The sequence below is a fragment of the Puma concolor genome, chromosome B1, assembly GCF_028749965.1.
Source record: "Puma concolor isolate L17-30 chromosome B1, mPumCon1.1.hap2, whole genome shotgun sequence".
NCBI classification, from domain to species: domain Eukaryota; kingdom Metazoa; phylum Chordata; class Mammalia; order Carnivora; family Felidae; genus Puma; species Puma concolor.
The window spans coordinates 140,720,517-140,741,752 of record NC_141670.1 but is presented as its reverse complement, the minus strand read 5'-3'; the positions used below and the strand labels follow the sequence as shown (position 1 = coordinate 140,741,752).

The 21,236-nt window shown below is 39.5% G+C and overlaps 1 protein-coding gene across 5 annotated transcripts in view; it reads right to left on the bottom strand.

The window, feature by feature from the left end:
* Nucleotides 1–234: 234 nt before the first annotated feature.
* Nucleotides 235–21,236, bottom strand: part of PRKG2 (protein kinase cGMP-dependent 2) — a 106,059-nt gene continuing 85,057 nt past the window's right edge. For 4 of the 5 annotated variants that reach the window (XM_086704764.1, XM_086704762.1, XM_086704765.1 and 1 more), the window contains 5 exons: nt 19,098–19,261; nt 14,699–14,821; nt 13,461–13,523; nt 5,977–6,043; nt 1,197–3,168 (listed from right to left, as the gene is read on the bottom strand). In XM_086704764.1, the coding sequence (XP_086560890.1) occupies nt 3,073–3,168; nt 5,977–6,043; nt 13,461–13,523; nt 14,699–14,821; nt 19,098–19,261 (513 nt within the window). In that variant the 3' untranslated portion in view covers nt 1,197–3,072. Of the gene's footprint in view, nt 1,119–1,196; nt 3,169–5,976; nt 6,044–13,460; nt 13,524–14,698; nt 14,822–19,097; nt 19,262–21,236 lie in introns of those variants that run through there. The other variant, XM_086704763.1, reaches the window with a different exon arrangement.

Sequence of the window (21,236 nt, the reverse complement as noted above, 5' to 3'; positions counted from 1 at the left end):
ATAAGACTGTTGTTCTAAGCAACTAAATTGTGGTTGTTATATAGTCATAATAACTGGGACTAAGCTATGAAAAACCACAACAGTGAAATTGTGAATGAAATGTACATGGAAGCCAATGTCTAGCTTTGAGGGCAATCAACAGTCAGTACGTTTATGATTACTTTAGAATCTTGTGTGAATCAGATAAAAGATGTAAATACCCCTAGCACAATGCCTAGCAATAAAGAACAAGGATTTATTATTATGCCAAAAGAAATATATGTATATATTTATTTCCAAATGGTTATTATCAGTGACCTACAAGTATTAATATTCTGGCCCAATACTCCAAAGCTTTACATGTATATCTCTCTGAGTTACAGATGAATAAAGATATGGTTTACTGTTCACACAAATCTGGGCAGAGCTAGAATTCAAACCCAGATCTTTTTAACTTAAAAACTCTTACTTTTCATCATTATATTCTTCTCCCTCCAGACATTTTCATATTTAGAGGAAATATTCAGAAACTACAATTGTGAAAAGTTGGCCCCAAAGAGAAGAGCTTCAAGAATGAAAACTTAACCTTGCATTTGGAAAAGAGAGAACAAGAATGATTTAATGATCAGGAATACGATGGGCTGTATTTTCTAAGAATATATATACACATATATGTCCTTAATTCATTAAAAATTAGAGTTTAGAAATGTAGGTGAGCTGTTAATAAAGCACGTCATTTTGGTGAGGATTAATTCTTCATCTTTACTTCATGATTTAAAAGAAGAAGATAAATACTGATTTTAATTGGAACAACTGTACATACAGATATCAATGATACATAGGTTCAAGACTAAATGGTTATTAAGTCCCCTTTGATTCTACCAGAGACGGTAACAGTAGCTCCCACCTATGCAGCATTGATTATTTCACAGATATCAGCAAAGGACTCTTTGGGTGTCTTTGTTAAGGCCTGAAACAGGCCTCTAAAGTAGGTACCACTTTACCATGACTTCTTCTACAGGTGAGAAAGCTAGTGCTCTACTCAAAGTAGTGAACTCAGTTTCCCAAGGTCACCCAGCTAGGAAACAGTGGAATTATTGGGATTATATGATGGTTCATTTCTTCATCTTTATAAAGTACTGTAAAGGAAACAAAATAAAATCAAATGTGGAGATTGTATACTGATATGGCCAATCACAGGCAAAGTAAAACTGTAGTACTCTCAGTTGGTTTTTATTGTATGTATGTAAGTCTTTTTTGAATTACAACTATTGATCTCCTTTGAGAATATTAATTATTATTATAACTATATAATTCTAATATCCATCCAATGCATAAATTTTCTACATTTATAGGTGGGCAATTTAAAAATATATACATGAAAAACATACAATGCTTACAAACCAAATGCAAATAAAAATCTCTTAAAAATCTTAGAAATTCATTAAGCAGGTTATGTTGATCCTATTAAAAATGCTTTGTCTATGTACAATACATAATCTTTAAAAATACTACTCCAGGAAACAAAAATTCTTTGGTTCAGCAAAAGGATTCTCTAAATGTGGAAATTCAGTTTGTTAAGGATGCACCTTCTTGGGTTGGGCCTCACTTAACTGGTTTGACTTTTCAGGAAGCATATAGCTGACTCTTTCTGAATGCTGAAAATATGGGTGGAGAGTGGGCAGAGGTTGCTTTTCCCATAGAACATTAGCATGTGAAAATATAACCAGAAGCTTGAATAATGCAGGAACTTAGATGTTATTTTTACTCTGCCAGATCAAAAAGATACAGAGAAAGTCTGCTTCCCATCCATTTGGTAGGATTTTGGTCGATACATAAAAACATTCTCTAGTAAACTTCTTAGGCACTGGCATCCAATGCCATTGAAACTAGTCTATTCATCATCTGGAAGGTTGTGAGAAGACAGAAGGGCACATCCTGGATGTCCCTTTTACTTAAGTCCTATGACTTCTCGAGGTGCTTGCCTACCTCAAAAATCTAAAATTATAAACACATCCATGACTCAAATCTCCTTAAAAAGTTATTGATGCAACAGTGATTACAGTGCATCAACATTAGTCAATGGGACTTTCATTAAAAATTAACTGTGGTTATTCTATACTCTTGATTGATTAACAGCAACATTCATAGAACTGGCCAAAATATCTCAGGGTTTCAGAGTCAGCAACCTGACCCATTAGAAATTATTCTCCTCCATATTTAATGAGAAGAAAAAGCCTTCACGATTTTGTGTCTGTGCGTTTTCTACTTTGATTGGGAAAATATTTAGCATATAAGATAAAACCTTTCCAAAGGCCCATCACCTGATCACACATTATAACTACTTTTAACAAGGCTTTTGAAAAGTCTCTGAGGTATCACAGCTGGTCACAGGAGAATGAAAAATATTTTTTGCTTTATTTTTTCCAAGTTCCCCAATGGAATATAATTACTGGCTGGATGAATTAACTCATTTATGTTAGGAAGTGGTACCACTAATACTTAAACTTGCCTTTCCCAGACCAGCACCAGAAACATGTTAACATGTTTTTAGGTGGAATGCAGATGAAAATCAAGAGCTTGTATGGACTACAAAGATTTCTGCAAACCACGACTTTGAGATGCCGTAATGCTTACATGGAATTGCTGTCACAGGGGAAGCCTTCTAAAGCTCACCCCTTTTCTTCCTTCCATTTGCGTGACTTAGTTGCTCAAAGGCAAGACACTTTTTAAACCTTATTAGGATTCAAAGGAGACAAGTATGATTGGGATGGAGCAACAGATTGCAGAGAAAATGGTGCCCCATCAGCACAACTGGTTCAGACTATGGAGAGGGGAATAGGATAGCCTTCAGCATTTGAGAAAAGCGAAGAACAGAATACATGAATAATTCACAGCATCTAAATGAGACATTATAATTCAGAACCACCTTCATAGCCACATCGTCCACCCAGCTCATGGCCAGGGATTCCTCTTCCCTAATGGTCTTCCAAAAGATATTATAATACTCCAAAGAGAGAAATGATCACTACTGGGTTATTGGTCCTTACACTCTTCTTCTGTATGTATCGGCAGTAATCATCTTTTCTTCTGTCAGAAGTCTTTATCCCAGCCTGACAGCTCATCTGGAGGCACACCCTTTTCAGGGGGATACTTGTCAAAGTAGCTGTGGTCTGTGGGTCCACTGAGCTAATAGAGGAAGAATTAAACCAAAGGTGAGGAGAACGTTGACTGAGCAAGCTATTATATACAGGTAATGCTTCTTATATTTGAACAACGATTTTATACTGCAACCACTGGTAAGTTACATGTAAGGAAAAGATGACCATTTATCATTAAAAATTTTTTTTACATTTATTTATTTTTGATAGACAGAGAGAGACAGAGCGCAAGTGGGGGAGGCACAGAGAGAGAAGGAGACACAGAATCCAAAGCAGGCTCCAGGCTCTGAGCTGTCAGCACAGAGCCCGATGCGGGGCTCAAACCCATGAACCGCGAGACCGTGACCTGAGCCGAAGTTGGACGCTCACCCAACTGAGCCACCCAGGCGCCCCTCCCAATTATCGTTTTTGAGCCTCAATGGATCTGGTCACTGCATTACATTCAATAGAAGCTTCCTGGCCTGAGGAGGTACATCCAAAAGAAAAAGTGGTAGAAATTATATCTTTTTTTTTTTTCAGATTGAAAAACATTTTAACAGCAAATATTTAAAAAAAATCAAAATTTGCCACTTTTAAATACTTTTTCCACTTTATAAAAGTGGATTTTTATACGGTTAATTGACCCATATAAAGTTTCCAGAATGCCAAAGGGTCAATTTAAAATATGACTGACCCTGTTCAAAGAGTGAAATGATTCTGGAATTAACCTATTTTGCAAATCAGATGGTTTTCAATTATTTGCTTGCAAACAAAATTTAAAAGTACACAACTGGACTCTCAGCTGATAAATCAGAACAAATACTACTTATGGAAGGTCATAATGTGTTTTTAGAGGAGGTTGGAGATCACTCATAAGGTATTCAAAGCAACACTGCTAATATAAAACCTTCCATTCCCACTTACCTATGTGAACACAGCTCTTAGCATTTATATCCATATAATTTTAAATATTTTTTTGTATTTATTTATTTTTGAGAAAGAGATAGAGAGAGAGAGAGAGAGCACAAGCAGGGGACGGGCAGAGAAGGAGACACAGAATCCAAAACAGGCTCCAGGCTCTGAGCTGTCAGCACAGAACCCCATGCAGGGCTTGAACTCATGAGCAGTGAGATCATGACCTGAGCCAAAGTCAGACGTTTAACCAACTGAGCCACCCAATATAATTTTAAAAAGGAATAGAATTGATGTGGACCCTGAACCCATTCCCATTCTTTTATTGTTATTGTTATCGTTATTATTATTATTTAATTTCAGAGAGAGAGACACAGCATGAGTGGGAGAGAGGGGCAGAGAGAGAGAGAGAATCTTGAGCCCAGTGAGCCCGATCCCATGACTCGGGCAAAATCAAGAGTTGGACGCTCAACCTACTGAACCATGCAGGCACCCCCTGATCCCATTTTTTTAATAAGTGACATTTCTTTCTTTTCAGGAAATATTTGTTAAATACTTACTTTAAAATTTTATAACATATTTCTGTTGATTGATACTCAATGCTATAAAAATGTAATTATAACTGAATCCAGAAGAAATATTTATGTTGTCACAGAAATTTCTGTTTTTTCACAGGGATTTTAAAATTTAGAAAACTATAGTTCAAAGGCATTTAAAGAATACTCAAATACTGGCAAGCATAGGAATACTTTTACATAAATAATTTTTTTAGGGAAAATAGGATGGGAATATAAAAATATAAATTCAGGGAGAAAAAAGAATTATGTAATATTGCTGTCAGTATTTTTTATTTTTTAAGTATATTTTTTTACTTTGAGAGACAGAGACAGAGAGAGAGAGAGAGAGAGAGAGAGAGAGAGAGAGAGAAAGAGCATAAGGTGGGGTGGGGGGGAGAGGGGAAGAAATAGAGAATCCCAAGCTGGTTCTGAGCTGTCAGCGCAGAGCCCAAGGCGGGGCTCCATCTCAGGAACCATGAGATCATGACCTCAGCCAAAATCAAGAGTCAGATGTTTAACCCACTGAGCCACCCAGGCGCCCCGCTGTCTGTATTTTTTAAGTGGCTGATGGGCATCAAATCTCACTGGTATTTAGATCACATTGCATATATTTAAAGGAGGAATGTTTTACTTCAAAATGTCAATATTTACAACAAACTAGAAATCATAAATCACATCCTTCACAATAATTTAAGCATGTGATGAAAACACTGAGATGTCAATCTAAAAATGTACGAGGGAGTCACAGATCTTTAAAATTCCAGTAACGAGAACACCGCATAGAGTCTGTAGGGTGTCGACCTAGATCATTCCTGAGTCATTCTTCCCTTTGCAAGTTAGCAGATGATCTGCTTTCTCTAGAGCTGGGCTGTCCAACCAGCAACAGGTGGTGACTGAGCACGTGGAAGGTGGCTAGTTCAAAGTGAGATTGCTGTTAACTGTAAAATCCACTTGGGATTTCAAAAACAGTATGGAAAAATGAACGTGACATCTCATTAAAATTTTATATCGATGACACATCAAAACGGCAAGTTTTTAATACGCTGTAGTGATTAAAATTAATTTCACCTGTTTCATTTTCCTATGGCTAACTAGAAAATTTTAAATAATACGTATGATTCATATTATATACTTCTAGAGCCCTTTGTCAGTCTGACCAACACCAACGACATGGGGACTTAGATTTATATGTAACTGGTTCCTGAGAATTGAGCTAATCGCCATCAAATAAGAAATGCTATTTAGTCCCTATAATCACAACTGCTGTGACATTTTCACTGACTTTTAAAAACCGATTAAAAAATCTAAACTGTGGCGCACACAAAGACACCCATATTCTGCTTATAAAAACAGAAACTAGAACAAATGGAGTAGAGTAGATACCATACCTCTCTTTGTAAAGGTGATGGAAGGTTCCGTGCTTTCAGTCCCTCCCAATTAAAACCATTTAACCACCTGAGAAGTAAAAACAGTACAGAGGAATATTACTCGCCAGATCAACTCTTAGCACATCAAGGTGTCTGTCAGTCCATTCTGTTGCCCTCTCCCCACCCACGACAGTGCAGCTGCAAGTGGCCGGTGGAAAAATGCATGTCTGTCTGGTAGTCTGCTGTCACATTAAATCCATGCCCACTAACCTCAAGGGGGCAGTTAATGCTGCCCAGCAATTGGTCTAGATTTCCCTGTTGTCCCACCCATTGTCACACTCCCCTAGACTCATAATTCATACTTGGTCCTCCCTCCTCAAACTTCCAGAAACCTTCCCCACCTCCATCCTCACTCCCAAATGGTGACCTGGCTTCCTGTTTCACTGAAAAAAACTGAGTTGCCACAATCCCCTACCAGCATAACTGCCTGCCTGTCCACATCCGCGTGCTTGCATCCCTGGTGCACCAGGGTTAACTCAGTAAGCTCAGCTCAGCTCCTCCACCGGGTACTTGATCCTGGAGACGTCTCTATTCAGAGGCATGTATCTGCCATTGTCCTCTCTCTTGAATCTTTAATGTCTACCTGCTAGATCATTCCCATCAGTATGGGGACATTTTATTTCTCCCAACGACAAAAACACCTTCCCTTTGTTTTAAAATTTTATTTATTTATTTTGAGACGGGGGAGGGGGCAGAGAGAGAGACAGAGAGAGAGAGAGAGAAAGAGAGAGAGAGTCCCAAGCAGGCTCCACACTGTCAGCATAGAGCCCAACGTGGGGCTCAAACTCACGAATCCTGAAATAATGACCTGAGCCAATATCAAGAGCCAGACGCTTAACCAACTGAGCCACACAGGCACCCCCATAATGCCCTCCCTTGACCTGAGTGCCCATCCAACTTTCACTTTATTTTTCTCCCCCGACCACAGGAAAACTCCTTGGAAGAATGATCTAATCCCTCTACTTACCAATTTTCTCCTGACTGCACCTGTATTTCTCCTGAATGCAATCAGCATTCACCCCCTTCACTCCTGTGAACTCTTCAATTCTCAGTTTTTCTTACTTAACCTATGAGCATTTGCCATGGTTCATCACTCAGGCTTCCTGAAATACTGTTTTCACTTGGCTTCCAAGACATGTTATTCTCCTACCTTTTTGGGTGCTGTCCCTCCTTTCCCACTGCTATTTCCACAGGAAATCGGTATGCTCCAGGGCTCAGTCCTTGAACCTTCTTTTTTCAACTACCCTCATTTCCTGGGTAAACTCATTCAGTCTTATAGCTTTGGATAGCATTTTACACTGGTTAACCATTTCTATTTCCAATCAAGAGCTCTCCATTGCTTCCCAGGCTAATAGCTACAGCTGCTATTCCCCATCTCCTAAGTAGGTGTCTAACCTGCATCTAGCATGTAGCAGGCCCACACTGGAGGTCCAAATGTTCTCCCAACGAGCTGGCCTCAACTCTTCCAGTTGTTCCAACCAAAGACCTTGGAGTTATCCTTTCTCTCATCTCTGCCTCAGTCCAAATGCAAATCTTGTCAGTGTTACCTTCAAAATCTATCTGAATTCAGAATGTGAAAAATTCTCGTCACCTTCACTCTACCAGCATGGGCCAAGCCACTACTATTCTTCACCTGTATTATTGCAATAACTTCCCAAGAGGTCTTCCTGCTTTTGTCCACAGGATATCACTGAGCAGCAAGTGTGATCATTTAAAACATAAGTCAGATCACGTCAGACCTTTGTTCAACTCCCCCCCTATGCTTCCCATTTTGCTCAGTGTGAAAGGCCAAGACTTCAGTGTAACCCCTAAGGCCTTGCACACCACCCTTTCCACCACCACCCCATACCCCACCTCACCACCATCCTACTTTCATTCCTCTCTTCTTCCTCGTTCTTCCAACAAGGCAGAGATGCTCCCACTTGCAGACCTTTGCACTCAAAGCTAGATGGTTCTCTCCCCAGATTTGCATGTGGTTTGTTCCCTCAATACTGTCAGGTCTTTTCTCAAAGATCATTTTCTTAGTGAGGTCTTCTTTGACCATCCAATGTAACATCTCACCTCCATACCTCCCCACCCCACTTCTTATCCTCCTTCCTGCTTTAGTTCTCTGCTATCTGATGTATCTGCCATATACTTTACTTAGTTATCCTGTTCATCCTATCTTCCCCGCTAGAATGCTAGCTCCATGAGGACAAGAATTTTCATCTGTTTGCTTTCCTTCTGTGTCCCTGACACTAGGAGCAAGACTAGTCATCAAACCAGGCTCAATAAATGTTTGTTGAATAACTGAATGACTCTTCAAGAGAAGACACTTACGCATAACCTCTTCCTATCATGTCTTAGAATATAATTCCACCTTGGTGGTGCTCTTAGTGATTTGTATACAAAAAGCTCCAAGATAAAAAGGTTTTTTACAATAATCTGTAATGAGGTTAAGCTGATAGCCAGATGAAGTTTCTTTTTATTTATTGCTTCCACATCATTAATCTAAAAATAAAATTATCTGGGGGTGCCTGGGTGGCTCAGTCAGTTAAGTGTACAACTTTGGCTCAGGTCATGATCTCATGGTTCATGAGTTCGAGCCCTGCATCAGGCTCTGTGCTGTCAGCCTCCCTCTCCAGATCCACTGCCTCCCTCTCACTCTTCCCCTCCCCTGCTTTTGCTCTCTCCCAATCTCTCTCTCTCAAAAGTAAATAAAAACATTTAAAAAAAAAAAAAAGAAGAAAATCAATCAATCAATCAATCAATAAATGTAATGATCTGGTCTTTAGGACACATATCAAACTTGGTGGGTTGGAAACGCAACAGTAGAAGTAAGGAGGCCTTGCTTCTCTTGGATGTAAATAATGTATCCTGTCTCTCGGAATCTTATAAGGAACATGTAATAATACTCTTCTATACCCACTGATCTTTTCTATTGAAAAGCTCGCCAGCACAATTTTTGGAAAGTCAGTTTGGTCCCAGGCATCAAAAACAAACAAACAAACAAACAAACAAACAAACAAAGGTCCTGCTTTTAGGATATTTATATTTTGGTAGGAGTTTACAAGGAAATAAACAAAACAAATAAACAATACTAATACTTAATTTCAGATACTAGTAAGGACTAAGAAGATAAAAGGGAATAATGTGGTGGCGGGTGACTGAGATTGGATGTTAGGACCAGCTGGAATGAAGAGAGGGGAGATCCATGGGAAAACTCGTGGCAAGGCCCTAAATGAAAGGAAGTGATGTAAATGAGCTGAGGGGTGGTGAATGGAGAGGAAACTAGAACAAAAAATAAGGTATCTGAGAACTGGCCAGAGGCCAGGCCACGTAAGCCTTGTAGAACATAGTATGGAATCAGGATTTTATGCTTAATGGGAAGCCATTAGAAAGTTCTAAGCAAGGGGCACCTGGATGGCTCAGTCAGTGAAGCGTCCGACTCTTGATCTTGGCTCAGGTCATGATCTCACGGTTTGTGAGTTTCGGCCCTGCATCAGGCCCCATGCACCGACAGTACAGAGCCTGCCTGGGATTCTCTCTCTACCTCTCTCTCTGCTCCCGATCCCCACTTGCTTTCTCTCTCAGAATAAATTAAAAAAGCAAACTTAATAAAATGTGTCAAATCGAAGTAGGAAGAGGAAAAAAGTCACTCTCAGTGACATCACACTGTCAGTGAGAAGCCTGCTTGGGATTCTCTTGCTCCTTTACTCTATGTCACTCCCCCGCTCGTGCCTCTCTCTCTCTCTCTCTCTCTCTCTCTCTCTCTCTCTCTCTCAGAATAAATAAACTTAAAAAAAAGATTTTAAAAAGGAAGAAGAAAAAAAAGAAAGTTCTAAGGAAATGACGGAATCTAAGCACACTTCCAAAGGATAATTCTGGCTGTTGTGTGGAGCATGACCACAGGGGGCCGTGATGCGGCAGGGCCTTGGTAGAGATGTGAGGCTGAAGGCTGGGTGATTTTGGGAGGCTGTCCCACTCCTGTCTGTGAGCCACACCAGAAGTTATGTTGTTCCATCTTTTTTTTTTTTTAATGTTCATTTATTTATTTTTGAGTGAGAGAGAATGTGAACTGGGGAGGGGCAGAGACGGAGGGAGACAGAGAATCCCAAGCAGGCTTCACTGACAGCACAGAGCCTGACACGGGGCTAGAACTCACAAATGGTGAGATCATGACCTGAGCCAAAATCAAGAGTGGGATGTTTAACTGACTAAGCCACCCAGGCTCCCTATGCTCTTCCATCTTTTCTAATCTCTTCCCACCCCTGGAGTTGGTCTTCATTCAGTCTCTGGCTTCCCCATTCCAAGTCTAAGCTTAGCAAGACAAAAAGTACTATAAACAGAGGGAAGGCTCCAGTACATTCCATTTCAGATGCCATTCTTAACCCAAAGGGCCATTTTAGTGAAAGCTGTTGAGACACTAATCAAAGAGTGAAAGTCAGACAGCAGCCCCAACTGTATGGCTTCCTTTGTTCTTGCTACAAAACCACAGAAGTCCTCTCCCTGATCCACCCATCAGCTTCTTTGCATAGACTGAGGCTCCATTTTTAGGGATTTCTAGGTGCACAGTTATGTGGATTCTTTTCTTTTGCCACCAGATATTGCCACAATTTCTTTTAACATATTTTACAGTGCTCTCTACCCAGAAGCTACTCCATAAATATTAATAAAAATCACTGCTGTTACTCTACCGAATCAAAGAGCCTATACATTTTTCGCTGAGTACTTGTTACAATTTGACTTATGGCAATATTTACTTAACATGAGTGGCCATTCACTTAACACTTGGCCTTTTGACACCAACCACATTTTAAGTAATGCCAGTGCCAGCATGCATTCATGTGGGAAAAATATTCACCAAAAAAATATTAGCAGCAATGGCACATAAATTGCTTCTTCATTTTTAGAAGCCCCATAGAAGCTATTCTTTGAAAGTAATTTTAGTGGCTAGACCTATTAATGGCAACATTAAAATACCTGAAACAAATTATTCCCCTATCTAGCAGGAAAGATTTAATTGCACCCTACAAATATATTATCCCTCTTTTCAGATAGGTGTTGGGAGACGTGATCGGTGCCTAGTTTATAGGTTAGCTCAGAAATAGGGGAGGGAGGCGTTCTGATTATTTTTAGTTCAGGTGACTTAACTCAGAATGGACAACCAACAACAGGCCATGTTAAACTGTATTGTTTTTAAATACAAACTTAAAATGAATGGTTCTCTAAGAAAAAAGCATATGTTTTACTTTAGAGAAGAGTGGGAAAATCTGATGGCAAATTTCAGAAAGATATTCTTTTTAAGTCCAAGAATATACTGAGCAGGGAAGCTCTAAGCCTTGGAGACATGTGGAAGGTTTTAGAACCCTCCTACTTGAAGGCAGGGAGACATCTCTTTTTCAGGTCCCCCCTGCCTCAGCTTTGTATCATAAGAAGCACTACAAAAATCAGATGAAATGATGTCTTTGAGCTCCTGGGGCTCACTGAACGACACTGTGTAAATTTGGTACATCTCATTACTGACCTCTATCTCATGTGCGGCACTCTGTACCCTAATGCGGCAAAGAACATCCTGCCTGTTAAGAAGAGTGGGTAAATTAATCCCCACAGGGAAGGAAATTCAAAATTCTTCATTACCACGCTGACGTGAGAAAAGCCTTTAGTATCAATTTGTATGTGCATCCAATCACAATTTGACAGCCACATTTAAATGAGCCTCAGGTAAATAAGAAATAAAAGATAAAACCAGAGCCTGTTAACCCAACCATCCCAGAGCAAAACTGAAGACGCTTCTTTAATGAGAGAAAGGAGGACAATAATATTGGAAGAATGACTTTAACTGACAGTACACTTGTTTGCCTAATATGAAGAGCGGGCTTATGTGTCATTTTATAATGAGAACAGAAATTGTGATAACAGCATGGAGAAAGAAAGATAAATTGGAATCTAAGACAAATAAGGAGCTTGACACTGAGGGCAATCCAAAGGATCACAAAAAACAATAAAATACCAAAAGCATTTTGATGTCTCTAAATGCGTAGAGGAGTCTGTATCATCCTCCCTCCCTCCTAACACACCCTTAGGGCAAGGCCCAATATGAATTTACAATGTTGAATACATGGCTTTATTTCAAGTAAGTTCATGAATAGATGGAGCAGGGCTGGCAGCAGGGGATTTTTTTTTTTTTTTTTTTTTTTGAAGCTGCACCACTACTGTTAAAGCAAAATGAATAGTGTTTCTATTCAGAAGCTTCTCTCCCTTTATTTCCATGCTGCATTTATATGCCTCTGCTTCTTCAGTACAAAAAAAAAAAAAAAATCCAGATAGGAATGAAATACTGAGAGGTGTTTTCATTTCTGAACAGAAAACACTTTAGCGAGTTCACATGTTTTCAATGATGAAATTCTCAAATTTAGTTTTTCTTTTATCAATAGTACTATCAACAGGCGACACTTTATATCTGTATACCATGAGGAAAATTAAAACATCTTGAGGACTGCAGGATTTAGCTAGGCATCAATTTAAAAAAAAATCTGGGGGCACATGGGTGGCTCAGTCAGTTGAGTGTTTGACTCTTGATTTCAGTTCAGGTTATGATCCCAGAGTCATGGAATTGAGCCCCAAATGGGGCTCCACACTAAGCACAGAGACTGCTTAAGATTCTCTCTCTCTCTCTCTCTCTCTCTCTCTCTCTCTTTCTCTCTCTCTCTCTCTTTCTCTCTCTCTCTGTCTCCCTCTGCCCTCTCCCCTGCTTGCGTTCTCTCTAAAAAAAAAAAAAAAAATCTGAAAGGCTTTAACTCCTCATATGCAACCACATCAAAGAGGATAACTCATGCAAGTCACCAATGGTTCTAAAGACCAGCTTTAGAAATCCACAGAGCCAAAGAGATGCATATTAGATTATTGTATAAGGCTAAAACACTGTTTGAGGTTTTGTGGAAATCAATGTACTTTACCCCAAAAGTGAAATACAACACTAGGCTTCAAAATTTGGAGAGCTAGTCAGAGGAAAATTATATTTAAAATAAATACATATTATTACTAAAACTAAAAAAGAACACTATTTAACAGTTGATTTCTCTTTAATATTGACAACAGAGACTATATTGTACTTTACTCATAAATCAAAGGTCAAAATTAAAAATTAATTCGTCTATAGAATCCAAGTTGATATTAAAAAAAAATAAGAATAGCAGTGTATAAAAAGCTAAGTCACTATAACTTAAAGACGTGATTTTGTCACTTGTTTTAGAACTTCATCCATTCTTGATGTGAATTTCCAACAGTAAAGAAATGAGACTGATTATTGTAACTGCACCTAGTAAAACACAAATTAAAAAGAAAACCACCAAAAAGGAAAAACTGAGCATCCGTAAGGGGACCCTTGTGACCTACTGAGAGAAGCTTCATTTTTTTTCTATAAATTTCTTTTTTTTTTTTCTGGCAGAGAATCAGCTATGTACCTGTGTCTCTTAATGTCATTGATTCCATTCTTCAGATTTCCAAGTCTCTCCGTTGGATTTTGCCTAAAAAAAAAAAAAAAATGTTTTTTGAAAAGGCAATTTATAGTAATTATGCCTCAGTGAATTTTAAATTAAAATTTAACATTTTATATATATATATTTGTTCATTCATTATTCAACAATATCCACAGACCAGGCAGCTGAGTAAAGGGAGATGAAAACCACACGCCCCTTTCTGGCATGTGTGTATGTATATAGACGTACATACCCCAGTGCTTTAAATGAGCTATGAATAAATGCTTAAAAGAACAGGAGGATGCTATCTTACCAACTTTGCTAAGAAACCAGAGAAAGCTTTCGTGAATCATTTACATCTGAGCTGGAATCTTAGAAACATGCAGAAATTTGTCGGCAGCCCACAGTTAGGTTTCACATCCTAAATTTACTCAATGGTAATGATTTAAAAAAAAAAAAGTTCAAATATGAAAAAAAAAGAAAACAGTGACAAAATAAAGTTAAAACACAAAGTCCAGAAGTCTTCTGTTCTCCAATAAATTATTTTTAAGGGTAAACAGAAATTTAGAATAATTTAAAATAAGGCTAGAGAAGTACTGTTTTTTAAAATGAAGGCTGAGGGGCGCCTGGGTGGCGCAGTCGGTTGAGCGTCCGACTTCAGCCAGGTCACGATCTCGCGGTCTGTGAGTTCGAGCCCCGCATCGGGCTCTGGGCTGATGGCTCAGAGCCTGGAGCCTGTTTCCGATTCTGTGTCTCCCTCTCTCTCTGCCCCTCCCCCGTTCATGCTCTGTCTCTCTCTGTCCCAAAAATAAAATAAACGTTGAAAAAAAAAAAAATTAAAAAAAAATAAAATGAAGGCTGAGAGGGCTTTTAGGAACATTTGATCATCACCACTGATTTTCTCTCAAAATAACAAGGTGGTAAGTTGATAATCCTTCATTAAACTTAGGTTCATTTTGCCCTCTAACAGATAAAGGCGATTCTCAAAGATGAGCTGAAAAATGTGGATCTCTTTTAAACTGGAAGTAGGTACTATGATTCTGAAACATGAAGTAAACTCAAATTCCCAGTACAAAACAGAAAATGACTTTCTTTAAATATGATTTAGCTACATAGAAAAGTACAAAAAGTAAACCTATACCTAATTTTAAAATGCATGGAAACAGAAATGAGAACACTTCACACATTCCCCAGGAACTAGGGCTTTTAATTTTCATTCTCACCTGCAAAGCCTGCGAATCAAATCCTCAGGCCTTCTTGTTATCTTTCTGGGAAAATCCATTTTTTCAATTCCTTTGAGAATCAAATTGTAGGTCATCATTTGGTCAATCCCGGAAAAGGGAGGGCTGAAGAAAAGCCAAAACACGACACTAGGACCAACTTCTCAGATCCATTTACAACTGAGTTTCTTTTCTTTTCCTCCCTTCCACCCTCCCCCATTCTTCCTCCTTTGACATTGAATAAAAAGTGTATGCATATATGCAGGAAAATAGTTTCATTAGTTTCACATCACTTAACAAATTACACACATACACAAGAGGTAATTTGTCAGGTGGTGATGATAATCACTAAAAAGAAAAATAAAGGAGGAGACAGAGTGACAGAGAGAGGTGTGATTTTCTTAGACCCAGTGGATAGGAAAAGCCTCTTTCATAAGTTGACAATTGAGCGGCGGTATCAGTGGAGAGAGGGAGGAATGAGCCACACTTGTTATCTGCAGGCAAAAGACTGCAGGATAACAGGTACAAAGGCCGTGAGTTAGGCGGGACCTGGGATGTTCTGGGAACAGTGAGGGCAGGGTTGCTGGCAGAATGAGTAAGCAAGGAGGTGGGGAGTAGAAGAGATGGGGGCCGTATCATGTGAAGCTAGTGGATGATGGTAAGGGCCTAGGGATACGTTCTGAGTCAGATGATGGAGTTTACAGCAGTCAGAGTAAGCTTTAAAAAAAAAAAAAAAGTGTCAAAAATGACCCGTGACAGCGCTGGTGGTAGGGGAAGTAAGTAAGGCCCAGTAGCCTGAACTAAGGATTGTAGAAGTGAAGGTGGTGAGATGTGGTTGGATTCTGGATCTATTTAGATGGTAAAGCCAACAGGAATTGCTAATGGGGTGAGTGTGGTGTGTGGGAGAAAAAAAGGATTCAAGAATGATGCTAGTGTTTCGACCTATGGAATGGAGCTAGCGTTCACCAAGAGGAGAAAAGCTGGAGTGGGGGCCAGAGGTGGGGGTGCAGGGGTACAGAGCAGGTTATGAAATATCCAAATAGAGTTATGTTGTAGATGTCCAAATAGGCTAAGCAGGCAGCTGAATTTAGGAGTCTGGCATTCAGGAAACAGGTCAGAGCTGGAGGTATGATTCTGGGGCATCATCAGATACTTCCGGCTTGATGATACCAACTGAGGAGTGAGTAGACAGAAAAGGGATCAAGGACTGAAGCGGCCTGATGCTGAGAGGGCTGGAGGATGAGAAGGGTCCAGCAATGAAGACTGAGGTAGAGCCACCAGCGTGAGAAAAAGAAATGAGAGAAAGGGAGGTCCCAGAAGCCACGTGAAGAGAATATTTCAAGGAAAGTGTCCCTGAGGCGAGTAAGAAAGCATTGAGAATTGGCCACTGAATTTGGATAACAGAAAAGCAAAGATGACTTTCATGAACTACCCTGCCAATATCTTGGCCATGCTTGAGAACTTTTGCTGCTGAGAGTTCCCACTCTTAGTAATAAACCTGAAGTTAGGTTGCTGCACCAAGTGTGCAACAGAAGTCTGTGTTTTGCTTATACAGAAAATGAGGGATGAAACAAAAGGTACCGCTGTGTTTTCAATACTTACGTATTTACAGCTATGTTGTGTCGGTTGTGTTTTGGTTTGTTTCAGTTCTTTTCTCATTTTCATTTACCTTCTGACTCTAGGGTTCGGGTCATTTAAAATGAACATTTCTCTTGCCCTACCCTGAAAACCTTTACGAAAGTAATTTCTCAACTTCTTTTTGACAGCTCAAAGCCACTTTAGCAAATCCACATTACTGAGGTTCCCCTCTTCCTTATTCGCTCCCTTGATTTCCCTACTCTTTGCAGCCGTTTATTCCAGCTGATAAAGACTGAGGTGTATATTCTCCAGTTACCTACAAGAACCACGTGTGTCTCTTAGAAATGCCGCTGGCACATTTCCTAGGGATGAGGAACAAATTCTTGAGACAGATTCCCTGTGTCCCAAGACTTTAAGAAACTTTCTCTCTGAATGACAGTCTGGACAATTTTCTCTTCTTTTCTTCAAAATCTTAAGCAATGAATATTGGAAAATGAATACAGATCATATCATCTTCTGTATCTGTGTGCTTAATGTACGTGGACACTGAGGTGACTATAGCCCACAGGTAATCTAACATTGGAATCTTTAGTGTGAAAGTTCAAGATTTTATGAAACTTGTTTTTTAATGTTTGTTTATTTTGGAGAGAGAAAGAGAAAGCGGAGGAGGGGCAGAGAGAGAAGGAGACACAGAACCCGAAGCAGGGTCCAGGCTCTGAGCGGTCAGTACAGAGCCCGATTCAGGGCTCAAATCCACAATACCTGTGGTATATTCACAGGTGCCCCTATGAAACTCTTCTTAAAAATTTTTTTTTTGGGGGGCGCCTGGGTGGCTTGGTCGGTTAAGCGTCCGACTTTGGCTCAGGTCATGATCTCTCAGTCCGTGAGTTCGAGCCCCTCGTTGGGTTCTGTGCTGACCGCTCAGAGCCTGGAGCCTGTTTCAGATTCTGTGTCTCCCTATCTCTCTGCCCCTCCCGTGTTCATGCTCTGTCTCTCTCTGTCTCAAAAATAAATAAACGTTAAAAAAAATTTAAAAAAGATTTTTTTTGGGGGGGTACACCTGGGTGGCTCAGTCGGTTCAGTGTCTGACTTCAGCTCAGGTCATGATCTTGCGGTCCGTGAGTTCGAGTCCCGCGTCGGGCTCTGTGCTGACAGTTCAGAGCCTGGAGCCTGTTTCAGATTCTGTGTCTCCCTCTCTCTCTGACCCTCCCCCATTCATGCTCTGTCTCTCCCTGTCTCAAAAATAAATAAACGTGAGCCGAGAAGAGGCAGACAGAGAGGGAGACACAGAATCTAAAACAGGCTCCAGGCTCTGAGCTGTCAGCACAGAGCCCGACATGGGGCTTGAACCCACAACCCATGAGATCATGACCTGAGCCGAGGTTTGGCACTCAACTGACTGAGCCACCCAGACACCCCATATGAAACTCGTTAAGTATGTGTAGAGACGTGAATCCCCGTCAACAGACTCATTCCAGTATTTCCTATGTCACTCCATATGCAAATCCTCCCTGAATATAAGACTGACAACATTTGTTTATAAAAGTTTATAGGGATGATCGAAACAGTTTGAAACAGAGGCAGAAAACTGAACTGAATCCTGTGTGTATGTCCATGCATTACATTAAAAACACATATGGAGGCACCTAGGTGGCTCAGTCCATTAAATGTCCAACTTCGGCTCAGGTCAAGATCTCACCATTCAGTTCGTGAGTTCCAGCCCTGCATCAGACTGGTTGCTGTCAGCACAGAGCCCACTTCAGATCCTCTGTCCCCTCCCCCTCTCTCTCTGCCCCTACCCCTACCCCATGCACATGCTCTCTCTCTCTCTCAAAAACAGACATTAAAAAAATAGAAACACATATGTATAAGGCATGGGCATGGAATGGAAAGTGTGTCACATTTAGGGTTAGAATATCTGGGATCAAATCCCTGATATTAAGCCGCAGCCATCGGTCCTGGCTTTCTAATCCATAAAATTTAAATCATAAGATAATCATAATAAAGATTTAAATTATAAAATAATAAAAATTCTTTCTTTAACTTCCACATAGATTTATGAAAGCAAAACTAGATAACACACATGTAAGTGCTTTGTAAACTTGCAAAGTGTTTCACAACATGAAGTAATATTACATAAAGCCTATATATGTGTGTGTGCACGTGTGGGTATAAATGCATGCGCACGTATGTGTACGTGTGCATGTGTGTTGAATATTTGGGATCTTGGATTCATTAACATAGCCCTTTAATCCCTCCAGGAACGATAATTCAATTTTCACTGCTAAACTTCCTGCTGTGTCTGGTGTCTGTTCATTAGCACCTCTAGAAAGCAGATGACAAGGAGATTAAAATTTAAATCCAGTAATTTTCCTTTCTCTTAGCTTTTCTCGTTAATGATTTATTGGGAAGATGGAAAAGCATGGCTAAAGGCAGTTTCATTCTTTAACAGATTTAATTGAAATATGATTACTATTTTCTCAACTGCAAAAAATATATACAAGAGGAAATAATAACAGCCCGCAACTGAAATTCCTTTTCTTATTCTTAAAACAGGATTACCAAAATCTTCACACCCTTAGTATGTTATCCATGAAAAGAGGCCTTGCCATTTTAGGTAGACCATAGAAATTCTGTATTCCTTTTCTCGTACCTTCCTGAATGTGTTCTCCACGTTACAAACCAGCAAGCATGCTACATGTAAAACATACATACGGGGAGAGTCATCACATCGAATCAAAAACATTTATAAAATGTTAAATTCTTATATATTTTTATCATTAGTAAACTATTTTGGCACTTCTGTGAACTTGAATGTACTTACTTGCCAGTGAGGAGCTCATACACTAGAATTCCCAGGGACCAAAAATCCACACTGAAGTCATGTCCTTTGTTGAGAATGACTTCAGGAGCTACATACTCTGGAGTTCCACAGAACGTCCACGTTTTCTGTCCAGATCCTATTTTCTTAGCAAATCCAAAGTCAACCTGGGAAAGAATGTCGAAGACATTTTCAGAGACCATAAAACTCATGTTCTTTAAGTCTCCCTCTGACTTTTCCTATCTTCTGTCTATACCTCCATCCTCCCCTTCACACACACACACACACACACACACCACTGACACTCTCATGTATTCTTTTGTAGGTCCAGGTATGAATCTAGTTACACTGGAGAAAGTTCCATGCACACACCCTCTATGCCCAAGACCCCTAGAGGATAAGAGGAATGGCTAGCAAGAGTAGACGATTACAAATGTGAAGCTCAGAGCAAGCAGACAAATAATTTTCCAATCAGTGGTGGTATATTCATCAGGAAGAGAAAAGAAAGGGGAAGAGATCGGCCCTAGTGCACTTCAAGCTCCATCATAAAAAGAAAAATACTAACAGAATTCAGAGTTTGGGAAAGGGAACATTATTGAAAAAAAGAAAGGGGGTCTTAAAATTCTGATCAATCTTTAAAAACCATTATGAACAATGTCCACACCCTTTACATTTTGGCATTCCAAAGAAAAAGCTGGGATCATCTCATCTCAACTTTGGCCAGACTGTGTACACTTTCAGTCCTTCTCAGGGAGGTCAGTGGTGAATAGCACCTGCACGAAATTATTTGTTCTGGAAAGACACAGTCAGCGCCCACTATCGGCCAGGCTCTGTGCTAGGCTTACAGATACAGAGCTGACTAGGAGAAACTCAGAGTATTGGGAATACTTATACATATGTGATTAATATTATTTTATGTGATACATGACACAGTAGACAATTGTACAGAGGGACAGAAACACAGACTTCTGGAACATAAGGGAGAAGACCACGAGGGAAGATGTCATTAGGAGGTAATATCTGAGCCTGGCCCTGACTAAGGATCAGGAACTCTCCTCGGGTAATGAATTAGTGCTACTAATTCCGAATAGGGCCCTTTCCGAATAGGGCCCTCCACTTCTCTGAGACTCTATTCAACGAACTAACTCTGTGCACAGAATAGAGACAGGAAAGAAGGCCGGAGCAACAGAAGGCTCTCTCACTGAATGGAGGCAGTGTATATGACTGACATCCTGCCCTGCAAAACAAACAGTTGGTTTCTGTCCACAGGGGCTATTTAGCATGTACTTTTCATCTCTAATACATACAGATATTATTTTAATAAAACCACCCTCCACCTCTCTGAAGTAAACAGAGACACAAATTATACCTGGGCCTCAACATGCACATGTTAATAGTTTCATTATGCATGGACTATCCCAATAATATGGCAATAATATCGGCCAAAAGAAAATAAGGCTAATATATCAAAAGAGGCCCTCACCTAAAAGAGTATGTCAGTGAACTAGAAAATCCAGCCCTCGTTTATTTATTTGACTATTAATACTTAAAGTCTTTGTTTTACCCTAAATCTCTTAGGAATTTAGCTTTTTACTAATGCTTTTTAGTACTTATCATACAACAGCAAGGATTTCCTTATTAGAAAAAGGGAATTTAAACAGCCTAATTTGAAGCTGGCTTTTACTGTTTTATCTATACAAAATGACTCATAAAGATGGTATCTAAGGGATGACTGAGTATATTATGAAATTAAAATCTGTAACCAGCTGAGATTAGCTTATCTACTTATTCCTCAGAGAAAGAACTGATATGAAAATCCTAGCTAATTTTATAAAGACTGAAATTTAAGAGACAAGAAAGCAATGCTCATAATTGCATTTGTGTGCATGCACATATGGAAATATTACATTTTGTTGTTTCGTAATAGCCTTTCAACTCATTTTTTGTTTCATTGTATTTAAGTTTTCCATTTCAAAATGACTGGAAGGTCATTAGATGTTTAGGAGAGTTTTCCAGCCCTGAAAGTGGGGAATTTTAATTCGAACAGCTGGGTTTGCTTTTGTAATATTTGAATATTGGCCCACAGAGATGGCAATAATTGTATTAAGATTTTAAGGTTTATGAAAACTTACCACTTCTCTC